General features: G+C 39.0%; 1 protein-coding gene across 3 annotated transcripts in view; it reads left to right on the top strand.

The window, feature by feature from the left end:
- The window catches only part of fndc1 (fibronectin type III domain containing 1), a 40,809-nt gene extending 16,076 nt beyond the window's left edge, over nucleotides 1-24,733 (top strand). For 2 of the 3 annotated variants that reach the window (XM_030720890.1, XM_030720891.1), the window contains exons 6-22: nucleotides 363-480; nucleotides 620-807; nucleotides 1,377-1,484; nucleotides 1,888-2,076; nucleotides 2,992-5,655; nucleotides 5,810-5,925; nucleotides 8,042-8,153; nucleotides 8,531-8,887; nucleotides 9,642-9,716; nucleotides 10,664-10,807; nucleotides 14,818-15,054; nucleotides 17,616-17,724; nucleotides 20,609-20,688; nucleotides 21,012-21,041; nucleotides 21,349-21,510; nucleotides 22,499-22,621; nucleotides 23,990-24,733. In XM_030720890.1, coding sequence (XP_030576750.1) covers nucleotides 363-480; nucleotides 620-807; nucleotides 1,377-1,484; nucleotides 1,888-2,076; nucleotides 2,992-5,655; nucleotides 5,810-5,925; nucleotides 8,042-8,153; nucleotides 8,531-8,887; nucleotides 9,642-9,716; nucleotides 10,664-10,807; nucleotides 14,818-15,054; nucleotides 17,616-17,724; nucleotides 20,609-20,688; nucleotides 21,012-21,041; nucleotides 21,349-21,510; nucleotides 22,499-22,621; nucleotides 23,990-24,105 — 4,928 coding nt within the window. In that variant the 3' untranslated portion in view covers nucleotides 24,106-24,733. The remainder of the gene's footprint in view (nucleotides 1-362; nucleotides 481-619; nucleotides 808-1,376; nucleotides 1,485-1,887; nucleotides 2,077-2,991; nucleotides 5,656-5,809; nucleotides 5,926-8,041; nucleotides 8,154-8,530; nucleotides 8,888-9,641; nucleotides 9,717-10,663; nucleotides 10,808-14,817; nucleotides 15,055-17,615; nucleotides 17,725-20,608; nucleotides 20,689-21,011; nucleotides 21,042-21,348; nucleotides 21,511-22,498; nucleotides 22,622-23,989) is intronic. The other variant, XM_030720892.1, reaches the window with a different exon arrangement.
- Nucleotides 24,734-26,793: the final 2,060 nt, after the last annotated feature.

Raw genomic sequence — 26,793 nt, 5'->3', positions numbered from 1 at the left:
CCAGAGACCAAGATGCACTTGGCAAAATCTTGAAGGGGTAACCATTGTTCTTCGCGATGTTGCCACCTTGTGACCGAAGTTTGTAACACTAGGTGAACCTCTGCCAGTGCATTTACAATGTACCTCACAGCCACAAATTAACAAAAAATGTCATATTCAAAAGAGACTGACAAAGAACATGTTTGCTGGCACCCCAACATCCCAGGGAGAAAAACTTATTTAGTCCAGATGGAAAATTCCATTATGAAATTAAGTTATGGGTTTTAACCAACCGGCTACATGTAAATTCTTTTCATTCTGCAAAACCGAATTGCCAAAGTTTAGGAGGATGACCTATATCCTGTATCTTCTGTATCGTCCAGCACCACCTGAACATGAGGCCCAGGACATCAGTGTCAGGGTCATGTCTCCCAAATCAGTCCTCATCTCCTGGATTGACCCCGCTGTCGAGATGGGGAAGGTTGCCCCTGGGGCATCCAGGTGGGCTCTGTTAAAGTGTGTGTTAGTGCATTTGTCGCTTAACAAAGAAGAAAGAAAGAAATTTAAAACAGAGACTGAGTAAAAATGAACACTGATCCTTCCCAGTGGAATAAAACATTTTCTTTTATTCTTAACTCAGATCATACACAGTTAGGTACAGAGAGAAGGGTGAATCAGCACGCTGGGAGTACAAGGACAGCACGCAAAGGAGAATTTTGATAGACACCCTGTCTGCTGACAGCATGTATGAGTTCTCTGTCAGAATCTCTCAGGGGGAAAATCACAGCAAGTGGAGTGTCTCCGTCTTTCAGAGGACTCCAGAGTCAGGTATGTATTGACCCTGTATGCTGAGAATTGCTTACAACATATCTTGTAGTGCTGTTACTGATGCAGTGAGGGGCAGTGACTGTGTAAAAAAAATGAGGGGACAGCCAAAGCCACTGAATTTTTTCTAGAAAAGGAAAAGAGAAATGATTGTTTTTACAAAAGGCAATTCATTCTTGCATAACACTTTTAAACTTATTTCCTCATACCACATCACTTCACATTCACTGCCTATTATTCATTTTTGATATATGACTTTCTAGGTTTGGCTGCTGTGCTCCCATTATTGAATCTTTTAGACCACGTTTCAACTCCTGAGCTGCAGTTCATTGGAATGTCAGCATTTACTGACTGGCTCATAGCTCAGATCTCCTTCATACACGATCTCAGGGGGCAATTTCTGACAATGTATGGCAGTAATATTTTCCTCAGTTAAAGCCTTCTGGCACAAATATCCTTACTGTTTTTACATGCTTTAAGCAGCAGTTTCCTCACCCTTCATAGTTTCTGTTGCCTATGGTTTCTTTCTTGCTACTCGTTTTCCACCATGTCTTTCCATTCATTTTTACAAGCACCATCTGGGCCACCTGAGAACTTTGAGGTCAAGCCATTAAGAGGAAAAGGGACTGCTGTTGTAGCAACATGGGATCCACCTGAAGAACCCAATGGGAGGATAAGAGGTCAGGCCAGGATAATAAAAGTCAAACTTAAATAAAAGCTTGTTTTTTTTTTGTTTTTTTTAAGAACTAAATAGACCCTTTTGATGAACTATTGTGATCATCATGAAGAAGATATATAGACAGTATTTACTTTTCTGGCATGATTACACCCCTTACATTGGTGTTCTCCATTGGCCATAAAATTTTTAACACAAAATGATAATATCTGTGTGGAGTACACAGTATCTATGGGTATGTCAATACTGATGTCACAGGACTAATCTTTGCTGTGAGTTTATGGTCACTGTTAGAACCACTAAAGAAAGACAACTAATGCTTTCCAGACTTGTGTTGAAATAGCATCAGTGAGACAGTATTTTCTCTTGAATGAGCTCACTACCAGTAATCCTCTCCTTTCAAACAGAGTACATCTTGTCTTATGCTCCCGCTATGAAACCTTTTGGAATGAAAAGCTTGACGTACCGTGGCAGCACCACAACTGCCACCGTAGATGGCCTCACACCTGGAGACCGTTACATTTTCAAGATTAAAGCCACCAACAGGAGGGGACATGGACCGCAGAGCAAGGCCTTCAGTGTTGCCATGCCAGGACGTAAGCATATTTGACTCTGTAATGTTATAGTCACACTAAGGAAACAGTGCTTGGAGACCACGGCACAACCAAAATTACTGCAAGTGTAAGAAATTAACTTGCAATTTTGTTGTCTTTGAAGACCAGTTCTGAGATCACTTGTAGCCAGGTGTCGAAGCGACTTTGGTGCAAGACAGTGATAAAACAGCAATAAGATGAGGGTTAGTCTCTTATTAGTCTTCTATCAGTTTGTGATTGAATTGGGTCAAGTTGGCAATTGCATCTAATATGTTTGTGATAATATGGCGATTAACTGTGATAAATCTGCAAAAATCTATTGCCATCTTTTGCAAATCTGTTGCTGTCTACATGCACAGAAATTCACAATAAACAAAAAATCACATTAACCACTTACAGTCAGAGTCCAGTTAGAACCTCACATATTTGAAACAGAAATTCCTCCACAAATGGTGATGTATTTGCTACAGGACAGTGATTTAGCTGCAAAAAGGGCACAGGCAAGCCCCAACCATGCTTTTATTACAGAGATATAACCAGAATACAACCAGGTGGTGAGCAGTTGAGCCAAGTATCACAAATGAGTTGCAGTCATTGGTGCAGACTGACTCAGGTTGATTGCAAGGTGCTGGCTATTTGTCTGCGGTTATAAATTAGATGGTTATTTCCAAACCTTTGCCAATCTGTCTTGCTGATGGTCTGAGTCAGACCCTGATTGTTAGGAGACAGATTGTCCCCCACCAGGCAATGTATTCAATTACTTCTGGGCATCTAGTTGGTCAATCATTTGCTGAATACTGAATGGAGATTGGCATCCTATTTTTACACTGTTGCAGCTGAGATATTATGTGTGCATGTGAGATTGAGACTCATGCATTCTAAATTATCATTGCCATTGCAATTTTTGTCTCCTGACAGGCAGCAGTACAGCCTCATCGTTCTCAAAAAACAATGACAACCGCAGGACTGAACTTACGCCTTCCAAACAGGATACCGACCATGATGAATCCAACCTCCAATCAACAGAAGTGCCAGAAGAACCAACCACACAAACCCAGCCACTCCATGAAGCACCGGTCAACAAGCCTTTTCGTCCACTTTCCCAGACACGCTCCTATCACAGCATCTTCTCTTCTGTCAGGGGGTCAATCAGGGATACAGCAAACACAGGCTCTGTGAGAAGTAGAGGTAAGAACAATGACGAAGAGGAAAACAAAATTCCCACAACGCCACCTCCAGTAGAAGAGACAACACCCATGGAAGTTATACCAGAGCCTAAAGAACCACATAATGATGTTTCCCCTGAATCTGAGGATGAAGAAAAATATGATGTAGAGCCCCTGACTACTGAAACCCCCAGCCTCAAAGTTTTGACACCTTCTCCAACTAAACCTACATCTGGTCGTCATTATCCACCAAAAAGAAGGCCAGTAAAGATCAGGGTCCATCAAAAAGCAGGATCCAAGAATACTTCCTCCTCCTCATCCACTGGGTCATCTTCATCCACTTCTGCTTCATCATCATCATCATCATCATCATCTTCTTCTTCTTCTTCTTCTTCTACTTCTACTTCTACTTCTTCTTCTTCTACTCCCAATTCATCTTCTTCTTCCACTTCTTTGGACTCCTCCTCATCTTCCTTATCATCCCCTTCTACAACCTCACTGTCCTCTACCTCACTTATTCAAGAATCTGCAGCAAGCAGAAAGGACTATGTAGCTCTCACATATCCAGAGTCAAAAAGCATTTATGATAAGTCCAGCATAACACATGCAAAACCCTCCACATCATTTGCACAACCAAACAATTCACAGCAGACACACATTACACCTGTAAGTAGAGGTTCTACTTCAGCAGGACGCACCAGTGGTTCCCGTTATAGATATGATTTAGGCCGAAGATACCCTGGAAGCTTGTTAAGAGGTAATTCGACCCGAATGTTGAATGGTCACAAACTTCCCGTCACCTCACAGTCAAGTTCTCCAAGCAGAACTCAGAGTCAAGTAACTTCAAGGATACATACTTCAACAACATCACAGGCCGCTTTACCAGAAAACACTCAAAACAGCAAAAAGTCAGATATTTTAAATCCATCAACATCAAATTCAGATTCAGGGAGCTCTTCCAGCAGCCAAGACACCTCAGATTCCTATAATTTTGACAAGTCACGCTCCACATTAGAATCTAGGTCTCATGGCTCAATATCTTTGCAAGTGACAAATCCATCCACTTCACAGAGAAATGCAAACCACCCTTCCATGGCAGATACATCAGGATCTTCTCAAAGAACTTCACAAAGCTCTGCAAGTTCACACAACTCACAGAGTTCGCACACGTCACCTGAGCGAGACATATCACACGCAGAGGGAAATGATGACACTAATTACAAAAACACAGAAAGAGAATTAACCAAAGTTGAGGTGCCTACTTTAACTACTAGAACACAACCCACAGAGAAGCCGATGAAGAAGGACGAGGAAGGGGATGAAGGAACTAAAGAAAAACCAGCAGTTTCTCGTACCAGAATCAGCACTTCACTTATTGAAAGATTCCCTTGGCTAGCTAGTCGTTACCCAGGCAGATTCAATTCAGATAAAATGATATCATCTCCGAGACAGGATAGTAGGGTTCCTTTGACCGGGGTATCATCCTCTGTTGGGGCTGGCAGACCAGTTTTGAGGGGGACGACTACAAGGGTCTCAGGAGCTACAGGTGCTGCTGGAGTGCCCTCAGTACAGGAGACCAGTGAAGATCCAAATACCCGTTCTACTCATGACTCACTAAAGAATGGTTTTGGAGCAAATTCAGTAAAACCATCACTGACCAATCAAAATATAGGAACCAGTGGCACTAGAGACCAAACTACCTCATCATCAACATCTTCCTCTTCACCATCGACCTCTTCAAATTCTGATCCTCATCATTCCTTAAGTGGACACAGAGACTCCAGTGAGCCCAGCCACAGAGAAATTACTGATGAAAAAAATAACAATGAGGATTATCTCAGTAAAAAGAATGGAGAAATCAGTGGAGAAAATGATAAAGTTGCAGACCCCATAGTAGCTCAGAATAAGCCTCCTATCATTCCAGCAGAGACCCACAAAAATGCAGAACATAATGCAAGTGTGGATACAGGAGAAACTTCATCCAGGACCAGACCTGGCACTACTTCTGGAGTCTCTCCAACTCAGCGTCGTCCTGGTGTAGGGGTGAATGGAAGGGTTCGCTCTCCTCTCCTACCAAACAGGCACTTTGGTGGGTTTAGGCTTCCCATAAGAATGCAACCAGCACCGAACTCTAGGTTGAGTTCTTCAACAGCTGACTCTACCTCATCATCATCTGATTTCGCTTCTTCCTCAAATTTACCCCAACCAGTGCTGACCTTGGATCGTGACATTAGCAGTGGCACTGCTGTGACAAGGACAGGGGGCTTAATTAGAGGCAATTCCCGTTCTACATCATCCTCATCATCTTCATCTTCATCTGGAGACAGCTTTAGGAACAATGGGAGTAGGCCTCACTATTCCATCATTAGAGGGAAACAAAATAATGGCAGAGGAATCAAACCTGGCAATGGAAATGGTAACATCAATTTGTATCTGCATGTGATTTAAAGTTTTACTCAAAAGAATCGCCTTGACCAAATTTTTACATTGATTTAAAAAACACAATTCTGTGACATTAAATAGTTTTTTTTTTTAACATGATGACTCTGCTTTTATTTTGCAATGATCAGGTAAAAATGGACGACCCAATCTGACAGCAACAAATGATAAAGAGTCATCGTCCGCTCATGGAACCAGCAAGGCTGCTGGTCAAAGGTTTATCACTGGACCAGATGGAACAAAATGGGTAACTATGTTTAATATGGTGACCTTAGTTTCATCTGTTTTTGAGTCTTTGAGCTGAAGCATGTACACTGTAATACTTCCTGTTGCCATTTATTTAAATAATTACACTTTTAACTAGAGCCTGACTGATTTTTTTGGCAAATTGATATTATCAGCTGATATTAGTTACTTTCAGTGTCGTCATGTATAATGGTTGACAACTGAAAATTTAGTTCAACTATGTTTCGAGTGGGGATGTTCCTAGCAGCTAATTTGCAAGCCATTTAAAGGGGAGAAAAGAATCAGAATAGTCGAGTAGTCTAAAGACCAAAAATCCTTAGATAACATTTAAAACGGAACATGATTTAAACAGGCAAAGTTAAAAACTGGCCAACCAAATATTTCATTTGTATTTTAGGAGCAATATGAAAGCATTATTTGTGTTCCTTATGAATTAAATTGTAATTGTCGCTGAAATGTTCAGCACTTTGTGAAGCGTAGCACACACAGTGTCAGATGAATTTGCCAAGTTAGTCTAATATTAGCATTGCTAGCGGCAGTAGCCTTGATTTCTTAAATGGTACATTCCAGTGCAGAATGTGGTTACACATTGATTAGTTAAATTCTAGTTTATTTATTATTATTTTTTAATTGTTAATATTATTAATTTTTAAATCAAAATAAAGCAGAGCTGTATAAGTTAATTTCCATCGTGCTAATTTACAACTTCCATTTATAGAGAGAACAGAGAGCGGGACACATGTGGTGGTGTTGTAAAGTCTTTGAACCAGTAACTGCCATTATACATTAATAAAATAGGAATAATACATTTAACCAACTAGTATTTCTGGCCTTAACTAGCAAGGGCAGGGACTTTTAAACATTGGGTTGAGTAGTTACGCACATTCTTGGTTATGAGCGTTGACATTGCTTAGTTTGTCCACCAGAGGGCACTCTGCAAGTTCCCTTTTAGCAAAACATGTTTGTAATACCATGAACTCAAGAACCAGGTGATCCGAGCAGAATCGGGGGAGCGCTAACAAGTAAATCAATAACTACACATAAAAAACAGTAGGAAAATTTGTTTCTATTTTGAAAGAAAAAAAAATGTCAGCCAATATATTGGAATATCAGATTTTTTCAATCATCAAATGTCAATCTTAAAATATGTTGGGATTGAATTAAAATACCACAGCTTGTACTGCAGTTTCATCATTTTAAATCATTTTGGAAATGTGTTTATTTGCTTTCATTTTGGGAGTTAGATTTGGTTGATACCGCTCTCCATGGTAAAAATTAAGCTTCAGCCAAGTGAGTGTTCAGTTAGCTTAGCATAAAAACTGGAGACAGGGTGACACTTATCTTGGCTCTACAAAGGTAGTTAGACTTCCTTTTCCACAAAATGTTCTGGCACAGAACAAATAAAGCACAATATGTTTTTGTACAAAAGTGATTAGATAAACATATTGTTCGTGAGATGTATCATGAGCTGTGCCTGTGGTTGGGGTGGCTGTAGCTCAGTAGGTAGAGCAGGTCACCTACTGATCGGAAGGTCAGTGGTTCGATTCCTGGCTACTCCGGGCTACATGCCAATGTATCCTTGGGCAAGATACTTAACCCCAAGTTGCTCTCCGACCGTCCCGTCGGAGTATGAATGTGTGTGAATGTTAGCTAATTAAAAGCACTTAGCTTAGTAAACATGGAAGTGCTTGTATGAATGGGAGTGCATGGGTGAATGTAAAACGTGTTGTATAAGCGCTTTGAGTGCTCAGACTGAGTAGAAAAGCGCTATATAAGAACTAGTCCATTTACCATTTATATTTTGTCACCATTGCACTTAGGCAAAAGTTGCTGGTGGCTGATATTAATTTTACTCTCAGGAAAAAAAAAAAAAAAGTAAGAGCATGTTGTCCAAATTGTTGTCTTTCAAAGCACCAAATGTGGAAATGTCTTAATCTTTTTTAAAAAGTCTTTGAAATTCCACAAACCAGTTGTTCCCACTTAAATTGTTGACTGAAGGAATATGTTTATGAGAACAAGTTTTGAATAGGAGTATGACTTCACTAAGTAACAGTCAGGATGAGGCATAGTTTTCACATGAGGCGCCATAAATTTTGCCAATATTTTTCTCTCTTTAGGTGGTAGACTTGGAGCAGGGGATTCTTATGAACGGGGATGGAAAAGTTCTCCAGGACTCCCAGGGCAAACCCAAAAGAGTGGTCCTCGGAGAGGATGGGCGCACTATTTTTGGTGAAATACTTCAACTATTCTTATTGTAAACATCTACAGTTGGATTATTATTATTATTATTATTATTATTACAGAGGCAAAACTACAGAAACCTTGTCTTTGTTGACCTAGCTACTTATTAAAATGAAATATCGACAAGTGCTTTAGAAATTTTGCCCATTCTCAGCTGTCTGCATGCAAGTTAACAACAGAACAGCATACTTCCATAGTTGTCACTTTCAAATATTTGCAATATGTATCACAATATTAATCTTTTGCATTAGAAGGGCCACATTAGTGTTCAGCACTTTTGTGCATTTTTAGGTGCAACTCTAGTTTGTGTCTAAGACACGGTATTTAATATTCAGCTTCATTTCTATCCATTCACGCACCACCAGATCACATGGGGAGTCCCTTGGTAAGCCAGGACGGTATTGCTCTGTTTGGCCATGGCAGAGATAGCCAACCTGTGGTCAACCCTAAAGACAAGGTCCTCATGGTTGGAGGGAAACCTGTACTTGGTTTGGACCGGCCTCGCCTCAGGACCATCACCTCCACCACCACCACCACTACCACTACTACTACCACCATGGCTCCCACTACCACACCTGAACCCACCACTGTTGAATGGACCACAGAGGAGTTTACCACTGGATTTCCATACCCAACGTGTCCACCTGGAACCTTTTCCAAATCAGATGAATATGGTTATCCAGTTCTGGATTCAGAGGGAATTTTGAACTGCTATCCAGAAGGTAAGTTTTTGACTGAAAGTTTATATGTAATAAAGTGCTTATCAAAACAGAAATATGCACGGCATGAATAAAAGAATATACTGCAGTACACCTACATGCACTATTCTTTGCTTAATAACTTTTACACAGAGCTGAAGTTCAAAGCCACAATGTTCACATAAAAAAGTATGACTTCACTAAATCTCTCAAATGCATTATTTGCCACATCCATCTAGCCCAAGGCCAACAGTGCTTCCTGTCTGCACCCACAGACTCCTATAACTCTATAACTGTGTATATAAATGTGTGATCGGATCAGTTTGTGTGTCTAGATGTATATGTGTGTGTGTGTCTGGGTGTCCATGTGAGACCACAGAAACCACATGTAAGTCTGGAGGCTGACTATAGCCAGAGTCCTGCTGGTTTAAACACACTGTGAACCGTCAGTTGTTATTACACAAACAAAATCAAAGAAACACACTTAGACACATGCATAGACACAAAAGAGGAAAGCGCACGTGTGTGTGTGTGTGTGTTTATATATATATATATATATATATATATATACACACGTGCTCTTTTATATATATAATATTCAAACTATTGCAAAGATACTATACTAGAGGAAATTTGCAGATACAGTGCTATGGTCCCAGAATTGCCATTATCAATAATAATTTTGCTGTATTTTGCTTTCCATTATGACCAATGTATTTAGAAATATGTCTGGAGTCATGTGAAATTGATGCTATAGCCTGTTCTGCTTCTCTAACAGAGGACTCCTCAGGAATGGAAATGGACCTCATGGTTACAGTGACCATGGTGCCTGATGCTTTAGCTCTTAAGAAAGGTATTGGCTGGGTTTGGCTTCGGACCCTCATACCGCCACTGGGCTGGGACTGTTTAAAGTGCACTGTATGCTTATTGTTTGTTGACTATTACACTGCACTTTGTTTATTGTCTGTTTATTTCTCAGTGCATCTGTTTGCTAGCTTCCTGTCTCTTCTTATTTCCTGGCCTGTGCTCTTCTTTGTTTCTCCTCTTGTTTGGTTTGGTTACGGTTCATTGCTCGGATTCAGGATATTTTCCATTACATTGCTGTATCTAATCACTTTTATTCTTGAACACACGCTGCATGTAAACTGACTTGCTGAAGAGAATGCCCTGATTAAAATTTAATGCAATACACTTGCTGTTTTAATGTTGTTTTGCAATGTAATACCTGAACTCAAGCTCGAGCTGCGGCATTTGGTTGCCATTAGCATTAGCACTTTTTATTATTTTTATTACAGGTATTTTGAAAGCTAAAGGAATCACTTGCATGTGATATTTTCTTTCTTTCTTGGATTTGCTAGAAACAGCACAGTATTTTCTTAGCATTTCCCTGCCATGCCTCATAGCTGGTTGCATGTGTGTGGACCGTGATGTAATGCTAAGGTCCACTGGTGCAGCGCAGGAAAAAAAAAATGTGATGAAAGAAGAAGAAGGCCCCTGAATCCTGCCACATTTGTTTACTTTGGAGACTTATGAAACAGTTGTTGTCCTCAAGCCCCCAACCCCAACCCCGGACCCCCACCCCTACTCCCCACACATGGAAAATATGGGTAGCAAATGTAAAGCTTCGGGTGTTGGGTCACACATCTGCCCTCAATTAATTAAGTCTGACTTTCTCATTACACAGATCATGGCAACTCTTACAAAGGATTAATGAAACACAGCAGCAGATTATTAAACTAGGATGTAAATAATATAAATCTATTTTGATCAAAACCTCACTGGCACATGTGTTGTTGCTAGATAAGTTTTTTGTCCAGACCACCCTGCCACCAACCACCACCTCCACCACCACTACAGAGATCCCGACGCCAGCGCCACACATCAGACCCTTTAACAAAGGCCCTTCAGCCGAGTTCGACCTGAGCGGAAAGAAGAGGTTCACAGGTACTTAAAGCCTTAATTTCTTCTTACAAATCCATGCTTGTACATATATGTACTCTTGCCTTAATGTGATCCATGCAGTTGTACAACATACCACTCTTTACTGTCAAAAAGGCTGAGTGATATGACTACAGAGAAAGATTCACACAGTGGCCTTAAAATGGCCACTGCATAGTGTCTTTCAGCTCACTGTTTCAATTTGCAGACCCCCAGGTACAAGTACTATTTGGTTCTCATGGTTTCAATTAAAAAAAAATAAAAAACACACACTTTCTCATCACCAAGAACAGAGATAAGGTGTGTGATTAGATAACATAATGAGGCATCTGGGAGCTAAAGATATTGTATTTATATTTTCAAGCCAGGTATTTGCATAAACCCACAACAGAGCTATAATGAGAGTGAATATTTGACTGACATTTGCCAAGTGTCCCGAAACATGAGCTGTATAAACAAGCAATGATTTGTCAATGTCATGTTTACAGCTATTTTCTGGTGCCCCAAGCAGCCAAAGAAAATTATATTGTTTGTTTATTACAACCTTTTTAATTAGCCTTGAGTTTCTATTCTCAGGTTTCAGGTTACCTTTGTGCATCATCTACAAACATATACTGTATGGACAAAAGTATTGGGCCACACCTTTTAACCTTTGAATTCAGGTGTTTTCAGTCCCTTTGCCACAGGTGTATAAAATCAAGGACCTAGCTACGCAGTCTACCTTTACAAACATTTGTGAAAGAATGGGTCATTCTTAAGAGCCCATTGAAATCAAGCCTGGTGTTGTAATAGGATGTAACAAGTCAGTTTGTGAAATTTCTTTTCTTTGTTCCACAATCAACTGTAAGTGGTATCATTGCAAAATGGAAGTGTATAGGAACCACAGCAAGTCAGCCACAAAATGGCCATGTAAAGTTACAGAGCAGGGTCACTGAGTACTGATAGTGTTGCACAAATCAGTACGTAATCACTGTTTCAAACGCTCTGCTGATTCAGTAACTGCACACTTCCAAACCTCCTTTGGCATTAGCATCAGCACACTGCACCGGGAACTTCATGGCATGGGTTTCCATGGCCAAGCAGCTCCTGCAGGTGGGCCAGTACTTTTGTCTACATAGTGTGTATGAATTAACAGAATTTTTCAGGTAAGGAACTAGATTTTTGGTACCAGAAGCTCTACGGTTTCCATTTTTAGTGATCATTTTGATTGTATTTCAGGATTTTTTGGTTGCACGCAGGGAAACAATTCATGTAAACAGCAAAAGGGGAAACAGATTTGTTGAACTTCAGTCTCAAAATCATTAGTGACCATCTATCGATTATTTCGCTTATTTAAAATTTATCTACATTTTTAAACTGTATCTGGAACAGAAAATTTGGTGTTTTGGCCCAGATCCACTCGCTACACCAAAATATTTCCATTGCCACAGAGGTTCAAAGACTTTACTTTAATTACTTTAGGTTCTCCCATATTTTAGGTTTAATATTACAGATTTTCATTATACATGATATTACACTGCACCCTGATGTATGAGAAGCCGTGTGCTTCCTATTAGCAGGTGAGCATGTCTTTCTATGGGTTACTGTGAGTTCAGTCAAGAAACAACTGGATTTCTTTCTTTGTGAGTATATTTGCATGTTTGACGGAGGTCTTACCCTGTTGTAAATAATGATTGGAACACTGCTTTATGTTGTGGAGGAGTAATACATTTTGGACCTCAATCTTGATTTTTCTAGCAATACCTCATAAATTTATTACTTTTTCAGTGCGCATGGTAACAATATGCCACCAAAAGAAAATATACAAATACACCTTTATTGGATCATAATAACTAAGTTCACCAAGGCCACTTTATTCAGGGTCTCTAGACTTCATCTTTAACTATAGCCCCCCCAGTCTTTTTACTGGTCTTGTGTGCTTACTTTGGCCTCTCGTGCCCCATCACCTCATATGGTTTCACAAACAGACTGAAATGATCTCTTGACAGAAATAAAAGCAGCATCTACGTTATTATTCCAAAAACTACGTAATGTCAGAGGTCCTTTAATAGTTGCCTTTTTGTAACAACACGTAGACTTTGGCTACAGGCTTTACAAAATAAATTACAGTGTTTCCAGAACATGATCAATAAGCTCTTTTAACTGTGGACGTTTTCATTGTGAACATATGGAGAGTTTGAAAACAGACTGTTTTGTGATTAGTGCAAGACAGACTTCATAAAGTGAGACCTATTAAGTAGGATGACTTACGATAGTCAAAATCAGTGCAATATTCAAACAGTAAAAAGCACCAGACCCTACATATCAATAAGGTCCCTGCTTGCCTGTGAACTCAAGCTATGCCCAAGCTTCTCCAGAGTAACAGAAGATGCAGTTTTCCTCATGGTGAGTCAGTTGACTTTGACACGTAAAATTGCTGGGAGTCCACCTTTAAAGTAGAGTTGTGGCAGCATACAGTTATTCTGGCCAATCAGAGTCGAGGTTTATTCAGTCTGCATATAAATGAGCCCAGAGCGCCATGAGATTCTATATAAGACACGAGTAACGGCTTTACTTCCACTTATTGACAGATTAAATGCAACACGTCACCATCATTTAGACTGATCCGTGTGAGAAACATTGTAAAGGGGGAAATTTATTGCTGTGTTTTTATCAGCTGTGTCATAAATATCAGTGTCATGTTGCGGCAGAAGCCACAGTCAAACAATAACGCAGCTTCTCTCTCAGTACACGACGACTTTCTTGTGACTACACACCTCACGTAGCCATCTGAAACCTATTACTCTCCCAAATCCAAAATGGAAATCATAAAAGTTAAGGGTGCTGACCTCAGCAGAGAAGGAAGAGTCTTCTGGCTCAATGTGGAGACTTCCTCTTTCCTATTTATTAGTTTAATATATCTTAGGTCCTCTTTAGCAGCCTGCCAGTCTACTGATATGCATGTCATGAACGGTCCAACACTGACTTCCCCTTCCTGCCTTTGCCCAGACTTGGTTTGTTTTGTATTAATCTGGCAAAAGCAGACATGGGACAAAAAATATTAACTAATAATTTTCAGCAGTTGTGTGAATGTGCGTTGCACTTACTTCCAGATGGATGGAATTTGCCACATTGGACAGGATATTTGGACCATTAGAATGCAAATTTATGCCTTACTAGACTAATATTACGACTGACATTATGTGAACTTTCCTCATATGGTTTTTCCAGTGGCTTTTGATGCACGTCAGGTGCACACACTTCAGTTTTTGTCTGTTTTTCTATTTGTTTTTCAACAAGCAAAAGATGTCAGTGTGTCTCTGTAGGGAAGTGCTTTAAGCACTGAAAAATGAATACATGACAAAAGTAAAGTATTTGGATCTTCCACAAGCATGGACCTCCACAGATCCCAGACATGTGGATACAGACTTACAAGCACCCTATAGGCACATAAATCTGCTCACCCTGGTGGCAGATGATGTATTTCAGTGTATGAATGCAGAGAACAAAAGCCATATGACTGAGTATTGGAGCCTTTACCAGCCAAAATCTATGCAGCTTAACTGTCTGAGGGTTGATGAGTTGATCCTGACATGTGTTAGACTCTCAGCATTCAAAGATGTCCAATCATCTGGGGAGGTGGGAGCGAGGCCAGGCTTCAATGGTTCCCTCCAAATCCCAGTCTGAGTACGAATCTTGAGATATTTGAAGTATTCACAGCTGTAGGTTCAGCTCTTATTTCCAGAGTCACTGAAAACAAGTAAAATTATAAAAAAATCAAGAGGTGAAGAGAAGGGGAAAAAAGGTGGAGTGACAGTCAGATGGGCGGTGAGGCATGCATAAGGAAAATAATAAATCTAAATTGGATTACCTGGAAAAGTACTGTTATTCTTTCATGTTTTTCTTGTGTACATTTAAAATAAATATGTTAAACAAGAGCTCTTTTTTTCTAAATTTCCTACATTATGAAGATATGGTACTCAAATTTATGGAATTAAAATAAATAATTCCATTCCATCATGTTTTCTTGCCATCAGCTCCATATGTAAACTACATCCAGAAGGATCCAGGAACACCTTGCTCTTTAACAGAAGCTCTGGAGTACCTTCAGGTTGACATCCTGGAAGACTTATTGAGGAATGACAGCTTGAGAGCCAATCATAACCAGCCTCCGAAAAACAAGCCTCATAACCTCACTGTGGTCGCCATGGAAGGCTGCCACTCCTTTATCATCCTGGACTGGGCCCGCCCTCTCAAAGGTGATATGGTGTCAGGTAAGAAATGTTGTTAATCAAACTAATTCATTATTTTACAGCAATTATGCATCCGTAGTATTGTTTTTGGCATGTGTACTTATTTTACCAGGGACATTTACAGGATCTTTTAAAAATGGGGTGGCACAGAGAGCTTCCTCCGTGGTTGCTATTTTTGGATCGCTCTCTGTAAGCAGCATTCTGATCACTTACTCTGTTCAGTTTGCTGAACAAACATAAACCCTTAGCTTTCAAACTGACCTCAATTTCACGTGCAAGATCATCACCAGTGACGACCAAGGAGTTTTAAGTAGTGTTGAGTTGAAGAGCCAAGTGAGGAGCTGGAACACGAGCTTGCAGGTGATTTTTTTTCCTACATTCATGGGGTTGTGCACCTTCAATTAGTCTCCCAGAGCGAGACTTTTAATGTGGACTCCTCCTGTGCAGTACTGAGGTGTCTGATGGAGCAACACTAACAACCAGAGCTGTTCAGATTGCGACTGCATGGCAGCTTTGAGAGCACTGTAAATGCAGGTGTAGTTTTTTTTAACCACACCAACCACTCGGACCACTCACCACATCGATCAGATCAATCAAATTCCAGGAGGGTATTCCTGTATTCACATTTCTCCGTGACCTCCACACCTGTTTAATATATATTCTGTTTCATCAGCTTCTCGTCTGTTGTGGTTCAGCAGCTACCTTGAACATGTTACCGGCCTCCCTCCGGACTCACATTTTAAGAACCAGCAACTTATTGTGAATAAATCATGAAAATGCAGACAGCATAGAACACTTGGAATAGGATTCCTCCATTCCTACTGCTTCTCAGACAAAAGCAGAATTCATCTGACCTTGAAATTGACACATGGAAAAAGGGAAAGGAGAGGACAGTGGAGATAACGGCCTTCTGTATGAACTATCAGAGGTAGCAATCTGGCCAGCTAGAGAAGCAGTACGTTTTCTTTGGCAGGCAAACACAGACTCCTGGTCATGCAGTGCACTGGTTCATCATCTAATGTGTATAACAGATAGATGGTCTGTGCTGTTACTGGTATTTTCTTCCTTTGGATTCTTTCCCTCTGTTCTTGGTTACTTAAATTTTTATTAGAGTTTTGTGCCTTTTCTGTCTGCGCTTTTAATTTTTTTTTTTTTTTTTTGCCATTACTGATTATTATTTCTGTCATTTAAACTGGCTTAAATCATAGCTTTAGGTATCATCATATCATATTTTAATCATAAAAATAAAAATGTATTGATTGAATTGATGAAGGATTTTCTGTGTGCCCAAAATCTGGTGTTGGCTCTTTTGTACTATTTGTTGACCTCCATTGCTGTTTCCTGTGTGAAATTCCTAATGGACTAGACTTCTGGAAACAAGTATCCAATGTAAGATATATTCCTCAAGATATACAATATATATTATCTGTCATACATATGCAGGTTTTGTTCACACATCTAGATCTAATTACAAAGGACTGTTTTAGTAATTAGGCTGTGTTTGCACAACCATGCCTTGTGACTTGTGGGTCATGGCTTTTTTTTTTTTTTAATAACGATTGCATGGAAACAGCTGTTAGCATCTGGTTTTTTAAGTTTTCACCTGAAACCAACTTCTGGTTCCGTTTACTGCAATGCATTGAGGGCCTTTTCTTTGAAGGTTTAAGACAAAACATACATTTTATTCACTGAATACTTTAAGTGTTGTTTTTGGCTCAAAGGTCCAACTTTATAAATTTATACCCATAGTGAAAGTTACTCTACAGCATAGAGGAAGATAGCAAATGAAAGGATACTACTCTATCAAACCTCAATTTAACTATGTAAAGGGAATGAGGAATGAAAACCCAAAAGGAGAAAAACAAAGTAGCTAATATTTCCCTTCTCATCTGTCAGCAGCCATCTGTGTTGGTGCAGCTCCAATAAAAATACAAAGTCCTGTTTAAAAGTCCAATAGAAACAGTTAGTAGTTTGACGTGCAGCTGAGCTGGTCTCCATAGTTTTAAAGTGAGTGATCGAGGGCTGTGTGACCTCAGGTATTCACCGGATTCGGAGGGTTTGTCTGTGTGGCTGAGAAAAAGAAGAAAACAGACAGAGAGGCTGGCTGGGAGACAGTCGGTATGAGCTCCAGAAAATGCGAGAACTGCAGTTTTTCTTTATAGTACGGGAGACCACCTACTCCCACAAAGGAACAGTTTGACATGAACTGTAAATATGAGGCTGCCACCAGCCACTAAAAGGCTTAACCTCATCACCGCAAGGTTGGCAGGGCTGCCAGTGGAGACTTGAGGAGCTTATTGCACCCTGCCAAGAAATATTTTGGTATATAACCCTTATTTTTACACCTTGGCTTTGACTGGTGTCAGGCTGGCTGTTTCCATATGTTTCAGTCTTTGTGCTATGCTAAGGTAACCAGCTTCTGGTGGCCAAAAGAAAAACCAGTAAATAAGTGTATTTCTCAAAATGTCAAACTTTTCCTGTTATGCTGATTCTCAACTTGATATAAACAGAAAATCTACATCTGCTTTTCCATTTTTAATGACTAAGGAGCCCTGCAATTTATTTTGTATTATTCTCTGCAGGCTACATGGTCCAGAGTGCTTCATATGATGATGTCCTCAACAATAGGTGGTCCTCTAAAGTCTCCACTGGGACACACCTGGCTGTGGAAAATCTCAAGCCCAACTCTAGGTAACATATTTTAATTGTGCATGTTTATATTAGCTAGATGCATTCGCATGTACAATGTGCGAACATCCAGAATACTTTCCAGCTGGAGTAGTTTACAGTATCATCTCACATGTGGGAGTCATAAAAAGCAAAAAACTTATTTTACAAACAAAGATTTGCTTAGCTGCATGAATCTTTTTACCCTGACCTGTGTGCGTCGGAATATGCACGTTGACTGCGTGTTTCTGTGTGATTGGAGGTATGCATGCAGTGTTTATTGTCTGTCTTTTGGAATGTGGCCTGAATGTGATCAAATTAGTCTTATGCTTTTCAAAGCAGACTGTAAATTGGATACTGTAATGCTAGGAAAACCCTTTAAAGTGAAAAAGCAGCAGTTTGGTTAACTGGGGTGAGGTTAAGAAACAGATATGAATCTTATGCGACGTGCAGTAAAAGTGAGTTGAGACCTTGGAAAATTCAGCGGAACGTAAATATAGCACGTATTATCTGACACTTGCACAGAGATACAGCCATCTCGGTCTGTTTCAGTTATTAGAGCATGTTTCCACAGCTGTGTCTTACGAGACCTGGGTCATGGCTGTCAAAATGAATGCATTAAAACATGAAGCCAAACGAGAGAGAGAGAAAAAGGGGAGGGTCCTGTGATTTCTTTGTTGTTCACCTGTGTTTTAAGGATTTCCTGCTAAAGGAATTTAAGAAACACTAAATGGTGCAATAAATTATTAATAGCTGCAGTAATTTGAACATGGATTAATTTTTTTGGAAATAGATATTCGACACATAATGTGTAGGCATTTATGTGTCATTTAGTCAGTTGGCACAATTAGGCCTTCCAGATTATCTTCAGCAGTTCTCAATGAAAACAGTGATTACGTACTGGTTTGTGCAAGACTATAAATGACAGACACAAAGGTGGAACTGCTTTATATCGTATAGTAGTGGGTATATCATAGTCAGCAGTGGAAAAAACATGCATAGTTCAGCTGGTTGCCATCAATAAACAGTAAGGGCCTTTATATAGTATATTGCACAGCATAAAGCAAGAGTCTATTTGGGTGTTGTGAACTCTTAAAAAAAGCTACCGTTGAACACAAACACTGGGATAAAGTTTTTCCAAGAGTACGCAAAGAGGGTTTCTCTTCCCTGCAACTAGTTTATATCCAGGATCATGGGATGGCTTATGGGATAGTGTTGGTATTTCCCATGCTGGAGGCTTCGGAACTACTGAGCAAATTTGTCCAGCCCCGACTAACAGAATATCTACATACATGTGGAATTTATTTATTTATTGCATCCACAAGTTTCCCTCTTTCTATCAGTGAGTCACATGGTGGGTAATACTTTCTAATAAGTACACAGCAATTTTAGCAATACATTTTTGTATGTTCTGTATCACTTTGTGCTTTGTTTGTGTCTTTCCTGTGGTGATAATAGCTGAGACTTGTTTGAATCGCTGGCCTTTCAATTTATTTTATAAATGCTTTGTAAGCCATAGATGTTCCTCACTTTAGAAAAACTAGTAACTGAATGAATTAACCATGAACTGGTGATGTAATGCTTTATTTAGAGATGGTGAGGCCACCATTTATAAAGTATAAATATGAGCTTATTTATCAAGAATAAGCCATTTATATGTGTTTATAGATTACATATTAATAACATGTAATAATTTAACTACATTTTATGCATATAAATTGACTGTGATTGTTCCAGCTTCCTAAATGTAAGAATTTACTGGTTTCTCTATTTTACTTTGATCCGTATTAAAATATAACTGTATTTGCAGCCCTCTCCTTTTCTAAGTATCTATTTTTCCTGTTATATGTAAGTGTACATAATACAAATAGGTTGTGAATTTCTTACATATGTGAATATTTTTGAAAGCCTTTAGAATTGACTTCTGTGGGCTCATCTTGTGGTTTAGCCGTCATGTATTATGAAAAGCATATTATGTGGCCAGGCCAGATTTGGCCTGAAAAGGTACAACATGTGCAGTTGCCAGATAGAATTTCTTTCTGAATGAAGATCTCTGCATTGAAAGTTTCAAATAGCAGGTCACTTTTGTCCTCGATACTCTGCTTTTAATTTCACTTTTTTTTTTTTCTTCCTGCCCACTCAGATTTCTTTTTCACTTTCTTCTTTCATGATGTCATCTCTCTGCAGCTGCATTGCTTTCTTCTCTCCCGTGACATAATTTGGTGAGAGTCTTCATATAGCCGTGGTGATTGGATCCAGGGTTCATGGCTGTATGTGGTGAAAGTTTTTAGACTAGAAATTGACAGACCATGAGCTTACTGTGTGTGACCTTGCAGCACAGATGAAAGCTCATACGCACACATCATGCACAGTGGAAAAGTTTGTGATTTCTCAGCGTTGTCACTGCTGTTTTTTCTATTGTGACAGGACTTTATAATTCCTCAACCACCTGGAGATGAAATGAGATCACTGTTTGGCTTTGTTTTGTGACATCTAGTAACACTATAGGTGACAAATTTCTCTTCTGATTAAAGTACTCCCTCACTTTCTTTACTTTTCCACATCCTTCCTTTTTGCTGTCGTTCATTCTTTTACCTTCCTCTCAGCTGTTAACCTTTGCTTTTATAGATGTGTCTTTTTCCTCTCAACCATCCTTTTTCTTCTCTCCTTAACCCTGCTCTCCTTTTCCCTTCATTGTGAGCCAGAGAGCCATTTTATTGTGCTGCGCTCACTTTGGATTCATACAAGCATAAATCGGGCTACTCTTAAATCTTAAAGGGTGTCACGTCATCTGTATGTTCATTATGATTTTCCTCACCTTTAACCAGTCACAACAAAACTAGTGGAATGACATATAAACTGCTAAATCCCTCATTAAATCAATACTTTGTGCACTGTTTTCATTCAGGTACTACTTCAGGGTCCAAGCGAAGAATGTGTTTGGCGTGGGACCATTCAGTGAAATGCTCACTTATGTCACTGAATCAGGTTGTATATCCTGTCATCACCCACAAACATAAACATTGTGTTACCCTAATGATTAGAGTTCAACTTGGTTTGACATTTTCTTTCCTTACAGTATAAAAATAGTACAACAAAAATGTCACGGTTATATTCTTTTTTTCTTTTTTTTTTTGCAATGCACAACATTCACATAGAAAGTCATCCTTGAAGAGAAGCCGACTTGCACATGTAGACTGCATTACACGCTCTATTGACATTTCTTTCCCATCATCAGGTGAATGCATTAAACTTGATATGTGGTCTTTTTCACCCCTGGTGTTTACATTCTTTTTTTTTTTTTTTTTAAGATGACCCTCTCCTCATTGAAAGACCACCTGGTAAGTCTGCACACTAACTGCACATCTCCAATTTAAGGTCTTTTTTTTTTTAATTAGTAACACAGCTAACTTTGAACTCCAGCTTTGATCATTATTAACTAATCATTATTAAGATTTTTACTTGGTTAAAAGAGAATAAGTAATACATTTTAATGTTTCTTTGTGTAGGCAAAGCATGTATACACCACGTAGTAACTATATGTTGTAACACTATAGATATAAAGAAAAAGAAGAAACTAAAGTGCATAAATTTCAGGTAGAAATGCAACTTGATGTCCTTCTTCCTCTATTCTTTAATGCTCCTTAGGAGGCGAGCCAATCTGGATTCCTTTTTCTTTCAAGTACAACCCAATCCACAGCAGCTGTAAGGGCGGCCAGTATGTCAAGCGGACATGGTACAGGAAGTTTGTGGGTGTGGTTCTGTGTAATTCCCTACGATACAAGATCTTCATGGGAGATAGTCTAAGAGGTAAATGCATTTCTAATGCTTAAAATTAGAACTAAAGGTGTGGCAGCAACCACGGACTAAAGTGTGACCACACAACCAATGGTAAAGCCCATTAGGAGGAAAAGCATGTAATCAAAGAACTGGAGTTATAGTTGGTAACAACTGTTTTTTTACTAAACCCTTTCAACATTGGTTGTTGCTCCCACATGGATACATTTTAACATTCAGTTCAATTTCAATTCAGTTTTATTCATATAATGTCAAATCACAACAATAGTCACCTCAAGGTGCTTTATATTGTAAAGACCCAACAATATTTCAGAGAAAACCCCCCAAATCAGACAATGTCCTATAATCAAGCACTTGGCCCTTATTAGAATGGATACCAATGAAAATGTATGCTATGCCTTCTAATAATACTGGCTAAGGTAAGTATTTATAATGTAAATAGAATTGGTCTCAGCACAGAGCTCTGTGGAACTCCATAATTAACCTTAGTGTGTGAAGAAGACTCCCCATTTACATGAGCAAATTTGAGTCTATTGGATAGAAATGATTCAAACCACTGCAGCACAATACCATTAATAACTATGGCATGCTCTACTTTTTGCAGTAAAATATTTTGGTCAACAGTATCAAATGCTGCACTGACGTCTAACATCTGTTGCACTTTATCCAAAAGTTTAAAAAGCTTTTCATTCACTTTTTAAAATCAATTTAGGATTATATAAAACATCTATATAGCAGTCATGTCCACATAATCAAATACTGAGTGACTGATGGCAAAAAGACAAAAAACACCATTTGGTCTACAATGATTTGCCATGCAAAAAAGAGGAAAAAGTTGTTGTACCTCCTTAATGTAAGTAATAGTCTCAGTCTGGCCACCCCTATAAAAAATTGCCTGGCTCTGCCACTGTTATTACACCATCTGGCAAGATTTGCTATGACTCTGCTCCCACCCTAGTGATGGGAAATGTTTTAATAAAGATATCCCTTCCCCCCACAGAGCCTTTTTACAGTATAGGAGATACATTTGGCCAGGGAGAGGACCATTGCCAGTTTGTGGACTCCTACAGGGATGGAAGGACAGGACCACACTACATGTCAAATAATCTGCCCACAGTACAAGGTAAACAAAAACAGATTTTGCACATTATTGTAAATTTGCAGCCTGCACTATTAGCCCTTACTTATGAGCATTTCTTTCTATGCCGTATGCCTTTCTGGCTCTGTCGAGGACCAGCTGGTTGATTTTTATCTATACACCATATACAGATGTAGAATATTGTTTGCATGAATGCTTGTTAAAGGGAATTTTGTGTTGTGTTTCACCACAAATTTCACATGTGTTTCATTACCCCAAACAATTTTGCTAATTAAACCATAACTTCTTAGATTAAAGTCATGAGTTCCTGGCAGTTATTAGTTTCAGGTCATTTTAGTACACCATGAAAATGCTCCAAATTTGCTCCAGATAAGCAATGAACTACATTATGTTAAGCAGGCAATGTTCTAAGGACATGTTCTTATTTGTGTGTTTAAGGCAGTTTAGCCTTGTGGCATCAGACAAATGTACAATCAGTCTTGAAACTCTGATCTGTTTTGAAATCTATTAGGAGATATCAACAGGCACAGTCTAAAATGCTTGTGGACACAAGCGGATTGACCATCACTCTGTGTGTGTGAGATGTGGCGCTGAGCAATGGCAACATGTAAACAGACCACAGCATGCAGATGTCAGCCATTGTAACAAACACACCCAGTATTAGATATACAGCTGTGATTGGCCTGGCAAGGGAAAGACCAGTTGGGATTATGTATGACTGGGAGAAGAGCCATTGTGCTGGAGCAAATGAAACATGAGGTCTCAGATTTGTCTAGTTCCCACACTAATGGCAGCTATCTCTGAAAACAGAAAATTTTAGCATGCAAAAAATGACCAAAATCACAATTTCCAGTACAGCAGCTTCTCTGTGCTGTGGAGCAGTCAATTTTTATTAACCATCACTGAAGCACAAGTAAATAGTGCATTTGTTGGGGAATATTTCTATTACTACTGTGCAAGGAGGACCTTTGCAGCAGAATTGGGTATGTCGGATGAATGAACTGAACTCACAGTAACCTGATGTGTTATTGTGAGTGTTTCTGATGTTTTCACAAAATCTCAAATCCACAGAAATACATGCATTTGATAAATTCTAAAATATTTTTGCAATAAAAACAGACTTAAATGCCATATACCATAAATTCATGTCCACTAAATCTCTACTGGTGAAGTGCTTTTCTTACCTCTGCAGGTTTGACCAGCACACTTTCATTATTCATACATTATAGCACATTATCTCTTTTTTTTTTTTTTCTTTTTGCAGTGGTTTAATGGCACCTAGTATAGCATCACCCAAAACAATGGATGGAGATACTTTTATTTTTATGTTTTTGTCTAAATTTGGATAGCTTTTAGCTATAAATAACATTTGCAATATATTCTGTATTGCAGGATACTATCGTTCCTACAGACAAGAGCCAGTTACATTTGGGGTTATTGGCCGACGCACACCCCATCCATTTGTGGGCTGGTATGAATGCGGGGTGCCCATCCCCGGAAAATGGTAACACAGTGGGAAGAAGAGACATTCTTGGGCAACTGCTCTGCATCCTGCTGCAGGCTTCTACCCTTGCTGGTCCTGCCCTTAAAAAGTGACTTTTGCCTGCTACCACAAAAAGACACCACTACGAATTTATTACAGCTTCACAGAAAAGGAGAATATATTACTTTTAAACAACTCAATGTATATCTTTACAATGCACATTTTATATAAAGCAGTCTGTATATGAGGGGGAAAAAAAGAAGCATGTGTGCTTTTGCTTAGTTTAACTCTTTTAGTGCCCTATTTCCAACCATCCCAGTGACAGGTCCCACCCAGTGTTATTTATCTCACCAGTAATGCAGTGACATTGGACCAAAGAAGAAGCTGCAAAGCAAACTGTAAGAATGGGCACTTGAGGTGTGTATAGGTCATTTTTAATCATGACATTTGTATTTCATAATGTAATAGCTTCTGATAGCTACTTTCTGTTTGTTTACTGTGTTCATAAACAATCATACTGTTTTTACAACTTTTGGTATTCACCAGAATTCATTAAAGGTTACTGTGTAAGTTTTGTATGTATACGGACAAAGAATAAAAGACCAAATATTTGCTCAGGAACTGTGGTAGATTTAATAAAGGTGATATGGAAAACACAGCAATCCAAAAACATGAATCATATCATACTTTCCTCTGCTGCCACATTCTTCTCTAGCAAAAGCATTTACACATGATCCAGAGCCACTTAATCAACTTAATGGAAGATCGGCGTATCAGATACAGTTTAGCTTAGCCAGTTGGAACACCAGCTACTATAATCTGATGGAATGTCATACTGAGGATAGCAGCAGGTGCAAGAGACAAAGAAAAACTGAGAAACATTCATTTGTAGTCATTATAAAAGAAAAAAATCAGCTTGAACTATCGCCTCTATGTATTGCAAGGTTCTGATAATGTGATTTTACTTGAAATTCATTTCTGTATGTTAGTACTTAAGTACTGAAAGCAAACCTCAAATGAAGCGACGCCTTCCATATAAGGTATTGAGATATATATGGAAATATATAAGCTGCTTAGATATTTTGATTTTATGCTATTTTATATTCAGATGTTGCACATTGTCTGCCATTAAATGTATGCGGTAAATTTAGAATTGAATTAAAATAAGTCAAATAAAACTCACATAAATTACAATCTGTTTAACATATCCACTAGCTGTAAAATTTGCAAATGTAAAAGGACAGTTTAAAAGAAAATATATCTGTTGGGATGCAATAGGGAGATAAAGGTCTTCAAAGTTGACTTAGACTTAGATGATGACAAGAATCGACGTTGATTTCCCACAAAGCATCTCTAAACTGCTTTGCCACGTTTACACTCACCAGCCACTTTATTGAAATACATAGCTAATACTATATTTTTGTCTTCAGAACTGCCTTAATTCTTTATGGCATAAGGTTCTCAAAACATTCCTCAGAGATTTTCCTCCATATTGACATTTCACACAGTTGCTGGAGATTTTTTTTCTCATGGACATCCATGATGCAAATCTCCCACCAAATCCCAAAGCTGCTCTATTGAACTGAGATCCGGTGACAGCGGAGACCGATTGAGTGAACTCATTGTCATCTTCAAGAAACCGGTTTGAGCTGATCTGAACTTTGTGACATGGTGCGTTATCCTGCTGGTAGCAGCTATCAAAAGATGTGTACACTGTAGTTATAAAGAGATACACACGGTCACCAACAATACTCAAGTCAGATGTGGTGTTTAAACAATCTTTACTTGGTACTAAGGGACCTAAAATGTGGCAAGAAAATATCACTCACATGACTAAACTACCACCACCAGCTTGAATCACAAGGCATGCTTCCATGTTATTTAAGCCAAAATCTGACCCTACCATCTGAATGATAGTAATCAAGGCTCATGAGGCCAGGCAAAAAAAAAAAAAAAAAAAAATTGTGAATTTTAGCCTCATTTTCCTGACAGGAGTGCCACCCAGTGAGGTTTTTTGATGCTGTAGCCATCTGCTTAAAGGTTTGGCTCGTGTGTTCGCAGTTGCTCTTCTGCATACCTTAGTAATGAGTGGTTTCTGAGTCACTGTTCTTATCAGCTCAAAGCAGTCTGGCCATTCTCCTCTGACATCTGACATCAATAAGGCATTTTCACCCAGAGAACTGCCGCTCCCTGAAAATTATCTCTTTTTTGGTCCATCTTCTGTAAACCCTAAAATTGTTGGGTGGGAAAATCCCAGTGGATCAGCAGTTTCTGAAATATTCAGGCTAGCCTATCTAGCACCTAGCACCTCTAACACCTTTATTAAATAAGCTTTCTTCTCCATTCTCAGTTTGAACTTTAGCAGATCATCTTAATTAAGTCTACCTGCCAAAATCCACTGAGTTGCTGCCATGTGATTGATGGATTGAATATTTGAGTCAACTAGTAGTTCAACCGGTGTATGTGCATGGGGAAACTTTTATATGTGTGTGTGTGTGTGTGTTTGTGTGTGTGTGCGTGTGCATTAAATATAATTTCATTATGATTATATTTATTGTCTTTGGTAAACATATACAATACTTTTTTCACATCTGCGGAGTTGGATATGGGAAGGCTTTCAGGGAGATTTTGTTGAACCAATTATCATAGGTATATTTAGATAATGTGAAAATAAATATTAATCAAATTAACTGCCTAACTTGTAAGAATTCAC

Source organism: Archocentrus centrarchus, chromosome 24, assembly GCF_007364275.1.
Source record: "Archocentrus centrarchus isolate MPI-CPG fArcCen1 chromosome 24, fArcCen1, whole genome shotgun sequence".
NCBI classification, from domain to species: domain Eukaryota; kingdom Metazoa; phylum Chordata; class Actinopteri; order Cichliformes; family Cichlidae; genus Archocentrus; species Archocentrus centrarchus.
This window is presented reverse-complemented; position numbering and strand designations above follow the sequence as displayed.